Below are 5,732 nucleotides of genomic sequence, written 5' to 3' on the forward strand. Positions count from 1 at the left end.
TCCACCGCCCACACGGGGGGCCGCGTCCTCACAGGACGGCCGTCTTCTTCTTTCCGGTTTCTTTTTTTCCCCAGCTTTTGCACAAAGCCGTGGCGCAGGGAATTTTTCTTTTTTTAATCTTTGTGGTTCGAGGTGAATCAAAATGACGGCGGAGGGCGAGGCAGGGGCACGTGGCGAAGACGGGCGCTCTGCAGACACAGTTCTCGCAAACCTGGAGTCTCCTGCCGCGGGGTGCGCGACACCCCCAGAAGCCTTCCCTTCGGCCGGCCCTCCCGCTGCCTTCACGCTGGCGAGGCCCTGTCTCTATTAAAAGCAAAGAAATAAGGAGTTTCTTGTGTGGCGGGGCGCGGTAGCTCATGTCCGTCATCCCAGCACTTTGGGAGGCCGAGGCGGGAGGATCGCTTGAGCCCAGGAGTTCGAGACCAGCCTGCGTAACATGGTGAGACCTCGTCTCTATAATGAATCAAAAGATTAGCCGGCGTCATGGTACACGCCTGTAGTTCCAGCTACTTGGGAGGCTGAGGCGGAAGGATCGCCGGAGCCCAGCGGGTCGAGGCTGCGGTGGCCGGGAGCGTGCCCCTGCCCTCCAGCCTGGGCGACAGAGTGAGACTCCGACTCAAAAAAAAAAAAGAAAAGATGGATGCCAGTGGTGTGCGGAGGCCTTGGGCAGAGGCTGGGAGCTCAGAGGGAACAAGGAAGAGCCCCGACGCTGATACCCATTCCAAAAGGCGCCACCTGCCTCTGTGCTGGAAAAGCTGGACGACTGTTAATCATCTTTCTCTTCCGTAAATTCAGAAGCTGAGACACTTTGATCAGAGAGAGAGGCACCCAGCCCCGTCCACTCGGGGGGCGTGGGTGTGTGCAGTTTGTTCTTGGAGAGCCCCAAGGGGCCAGGTGTCCCTGGGTCACAGGTGACAGCATCCTGGGCATCCCCGGCTGTCCCCACTGCCCCCGCCCCACCGAGCTGATCTCAGAGTTCCTTGTGGGACGAGTCCGTGTGGAGGGGACACGGGCAGCGAGAGGTGCCCTCGTAGACATCTCCAGAGGCTGCTTAAGGGTTTCGCGAAGTCTTAAGGATTCCGGGCCTCCTTCGGGGCGTTAGAATATTTATTGGTTGTTTTTTGGTTTTGTTATTTTCCTAAATCAATCATGTAGTCGATTTGAGGATTTTTTTTTCCTGTAGCTCAAAGGTGGAAGGACTTTATTTTCTTAGTTAACCAAATATCGCTGAGAGGGATTTAAAAATACCGTTCCTACCAAAGATTTTTATGAATAAAGGCTTCTATTTTGATAACACTTCTCTATATTTTTACTCATAGGAATGTCACTGTCAGACAGTTATCCTTTTAAAAGCTTGTAAAACCAGGTCTCTTAAGTGACTGGAGTCACCTCAATCGGCAGCAATTATGGGAACCAATATTCTGAAATTTCTCAAGCACCAAGGGAAACGTAACAAGGCATGTTTCCTTGAAGGCGAGGAGAAAAGACCCAGAGACATAGAGAGACTTGTCCTGCCCGGGTGCCTGCCTGCCGTGGTTAGTGTCCACAGGGCTCAGTCATGTGACCTGATGCTTGTTTCTCTTGTACAGAGAGCTGCTGGGAATAGGGTTTTGTATATAAGTATTGTATTAAAAATTAGGTGATTACCAGACATCCTTTGGCGGAGACCATTTTTTTAAAAGTGAATGTGTACGAGGCCACGGAGGGCCAAGGCCAGGCATTCGTCCAAATAAATTTGAATACACGCCGCTTTTCTCGCGTGAATGCTGTCTGCGTGACCCTTGCCTGAGGGATCTCCGAGTGTGTCCCCAAAGTCCTGTGGCTGACCCTGTGAATTCAGTCCTGTGTCATCTGGTGCCAGTTCTCCGTGTTCCTGCGACTTCCTCTCTCTCTTAGTGTTTGCCAGTAGCGGGGGTGGGGGCAAAAAAATCCAGAATTTATTCATAAAAAATTGTGTGTGTTTTTTTAGTTGGAGTCTCACTCTGTCGCCCAGGCTGGAGCGCGAGGACACGCTCCCAGTCACCGCAGCCTCGACCTGCTGGGCTCCGGCCGTCCTTCTGCCTCAGCCTTCCAAGGAGCTGGAACTGCAGGCACACACCACCATGCCCGGCTAGTTTATGTGATTTATGGTAGAGACGGGGTCTCGCCAAGTTGCCCAGGCTGGTCTCAAACGCCCGGACTCAGGCCATCCTCTCGTCTCTGCCTCCCAAAGTGCTGGGATGACAGGTGTGAGCCACTGCACCCAGCTATGTTTATTCTTACCTGTCTAAACTTCAGTTTCCTCCAAAGTCCTCTCTGTCAGGTGCTTTTTCCACGGCTCAAACTCGTCCATGTAGATGCCTTTCAATGCTTCTGCATTTGTTTCGCCTCTTCCACATCGGCAAAATGTCTCTCTTGGAGGACTTTTTTCGTTGGGAAAATGAAATAAAATCACTGGGGGCGAGACCAGGCCAGATAAGGAAGGTGGGGCCTGGGGGGGGGTCATGCTGCTTTTGGTCCAAAACTGCCGAACACTCAGCGCGGTGTGGGCAGAGGTGCTCTCATCAGTGGCCATCGTGAAGTGGGCAAATGCACTGAAAGAATCTCCAAAAAAATTCACTGAGGCAGGACTCTGTGGCTCAGGCTGTCATCCCAGCACTTTGGGCGGCTGAGGCAAGAGGACTGCCTGAGCCCGGGGGTTTGAGACCAGCCCGGGCAACTTGGCGAGACTTCGTCTCGACAATAAATCAAAAATTAACCAGGCGTGGTGGCCCACGCCTGTAGTTCCGGCTACTTGGAAGGCTGAGGCAGAAGGATCGCGGAGCCCAGCGGGTCGAGGCTGCGGTGGCCGGGAGCGGCCACTGCCCTCCATCCTGGGCGACGGAGTGAGACTCCCACTCAAACAAAAAAATTCACTGAAGCCAAACGAGCCTCTCGCGACAATGCTCACGGGTCCACAGATGCTGATGGATTCTTAGAACACTCACCCGGGGGGCAGGGAAGCCAGGACTCCAAGAGGCTCGCCCTCCAGAAGATAATACAGTGTTTTTCGAGTTGCCCCTTTATAGGCATGTGTGTGTGTGCTGTTTTGCATGTGACTGTGTAGATTACACGTGTGCAGGCATGTGCCTTTGCTCTTGTGCATGTGTGCAGGTGTTTGTGTGTGTTTCCTTGTGCCTGTGTGTGCACTGTGTTCATGTGTGTGCGCTGTGTGCATGTGTGTATTTGCAAGTGCTTGTGTGTGCACACACGAGCCGTGTGTAGACATGTGTTGGGACGGAGGACCATGGTCACTCTCCCGGCAGTCCCTTCTGCGACCCCTGCATCTCCACCCCTGGTCCCACCACCCATAGGCCTTGAGGATTCGTGGACCCGTGAGGTCTCCGGAACCTTCTGGGGACCAGCCCTGGGTTGCAGGCGTTTTCACTTCGGCAGTGGGGACACTTCTTAGCAGTCACCACCTGGAATCACTGTCACCTCCTACAAGAAAGGATGTTTTCTTTTTTTCCTTTTTTTTTTTGGAGTTGGAGTTTCACTCTGGGGCCCAGACTGGAGTGCAAGGGCACGCTCCCGGCCACCTCAGCCTCAACCTGCTGGCTCCAGCGATCCTTCCGCCTCAGCCTTCCAAGTAGCTGGAACCACAGGCATGAGCCACCACGCCCAGGTGATTTTTTGATTTATTGCAGAGACGAGGTCTCGCCAATTTACCGAGGCTGGTCTCAAGCTCCTGGGCTCAAGCAGTCCTCCCACCTTGGCGTCCAAAAGTGCTGGGATGACAGGCGTGCACACTGCACCCAGCCGGGGTTTGGAGCTGCTTGGCTAGCTTTTTGAGAAATGAATTCAGAGCTGTTGGCTTTGATGCCCTCTTCAAAACTATACGTTTATCGGTCGCAAACCCTTGCTTGGCAATCTTGCTCCTTTTGAAAATGTGGTCTGTTTCTTACTTCAAAATTCACTGTGCCGTGGGAGCTTGCTCTTTGCGGCCAAATCACATGTCGATATTGTTGCTTTTTTTTCTTTTTTAATTGGAGTCTCACTCTGTCACCCAGGCTGGAGGGCAATGGCACACTCACGGCCACCCCAGCGTGACCTGCTGGGCTCTGGCAATCCTTCCGCCTCAGCCTTCCAAGTAGCCAGAACTACAGGTGCGCGCTACCACACCTAACTGATTTTTGATTTATTGCAGAGACAAGGTCTCGCCAATTGCCCGGGCTGGTCTCGAACCCTCAGGCTGAAGCAATCCCGTTGCCTCAGCCTCCCAAAGTGCTGGAATGACAGGCTGAGCCACCGAGCCCAGCCTTGTAAAGCTGTTTTTGACACCAGAGTGTCCGCAAAGCAGTCCAGCCCTTCCAGTGGGGACGCTCTCCTTAGGGGGGTTCCCAGCGTGGCCCCAGCTTCCTTCTGTCTCCTGCACGGGAGTCGCACGCCGACCAGCTCAGGCTTCGGGCGCCCCCTGGTGCTGGCTTTCCGCCCACCGCAAGCTCACAAGGCCCTCTGTGATCAAGAGCGTCCGTGGCTCTCGTTCGTGGCTCTCGCCTGCCATCCCGGCACTTGGGGAGGCCCAAGCGAGTGGATTGCCTGAGCCCGCGGGTTTGAGACCAGCCCGGGCACCTTGACAAGATTTTGTCTCTACAGTACACCCGGCTAATTTTTAATTTATTTTTATTGTAGAGACAAGGTCTCACCAAGTTGCCCGGGCTGGTCTCAAACCCATGGGTTCCGGCAGTCCACTCGCCTCAGCCTCCCAAAGTGCTGGGATGACAGGCTGAGCCACTGAGCCCGGCCTGGTCTCAAACTTTTGACCTCAGGTGATCCTCCCGCCTCAGTCTCCCAAAACCCTGGGATTACAGACCTGAGCCATGTTAGTATTTTTCATTCATTGAATATATAAAAACCGGGTAAATCCCATTTTTAAAAAGCCAGATTTCGCCAGGTGCAGTGGCTCACGCCTGTCAGCCCAGCACTTTGGAAGGCCAAGGCGGGAGGATCACTTAAGCCCAGGAGTTCGAAACCAGCCTGGACAGCATCTCTGCAAAAATTACAAAACTTAGCCAGGTGTGGTGGTGCATGCCTATAGTCCTAGTTACTTGGGAGGCAGAGGCAGGAGGATCGCCTGAGCCCAGGAGGTTGAGGCTGTGGTGAGTTGTGATTGTTCCACAGCACTCCAGCCTGGGCAACCCCGACTCCAGATAAATAAAAATGAATAATACAAATCCAATCTGGGTGCAGTGACTCACGCCTATAATCCTAGCACTTTGGGTGGCCGAGGCCAGAGGATTGCCCGAGCCCATGGGTTTGAGACCAGCCTGGGCAACTTGGCAAGACCTTGTCTCTACAATAAATCAAAAAAATTAGCTGGGCATGATGGCGCACATCTATAGTTCCAGCTACTTGGAAGGTTGAGGCGGAAGGATCACCAGCACACAGCAGGTCAACGCTGGGGTGGCCATCAGCGTGCCATTGCGCTCTCAATAATATTACAAATCCAGATTGGCATGCTCTTTTTTTTTTTTTTTTTTTTTTTGAGTAGGAGAGTTCAAAACCAAAGTGCTGGGATTACAAGGGTGAGTCACCGTGCCTGGTTAATTTTTTAATGTATTGTAGAGACCAGGTCTCACCAAGTTACCCAGGCTGGTTTCGAACTCCTGAGTTCAGGCATTCCTCTCACCTCCGCCTCCCAAAGTGCTGGGATCTGTTCACTTGTGTGTGTGTGTGTGTGTGTGTGTGTGTGTGTGTGTGTGTGTGTGTGTTGG

General features: G+C 53.2%; 1 protein-coding gene across 1 annotated transcript in view; it reads left to right on the forward strand.

Annotated features, from left to right (window-relative positions):
* The window catches only part of ANO1 (anoctamin 1), a 92,638-nt gene extending 89,208 nt beyond the window's left edge, over positions 1–3,430 (forward strand). Inside the window, exon 29 of the mRNA XM_021713360.1 lies at positions 3,333–3,430. Within this exon, the coding sequence (XP_021569035.1) occupies positions 3,333–3,430 (98 nt within the window). The remainder of the gene's footprint in view (positions 1–3,332) is intronic.
* Positions 3,431–5,732: the final 2,302 nt, after the last annotated feature.

The sequence above is a fragment of the Carlito syrichta genome, unplaced genomic scaffold, assembly GCF_000164805.1.
Source record: "Carlito syrichta isolate Samal-C Ts95f unplaced genomic scaffold, Tarsius_syrichta-2.0.1 Scaffold304505, whole genome shotgun sequence".
In the NCBI taxonomy this organism is placed as follows: Eukaryota; Metazoa; Chordata; class Mammalia; order Primates; family Tarsiidae; genus Carlito; species Carlito syrichta.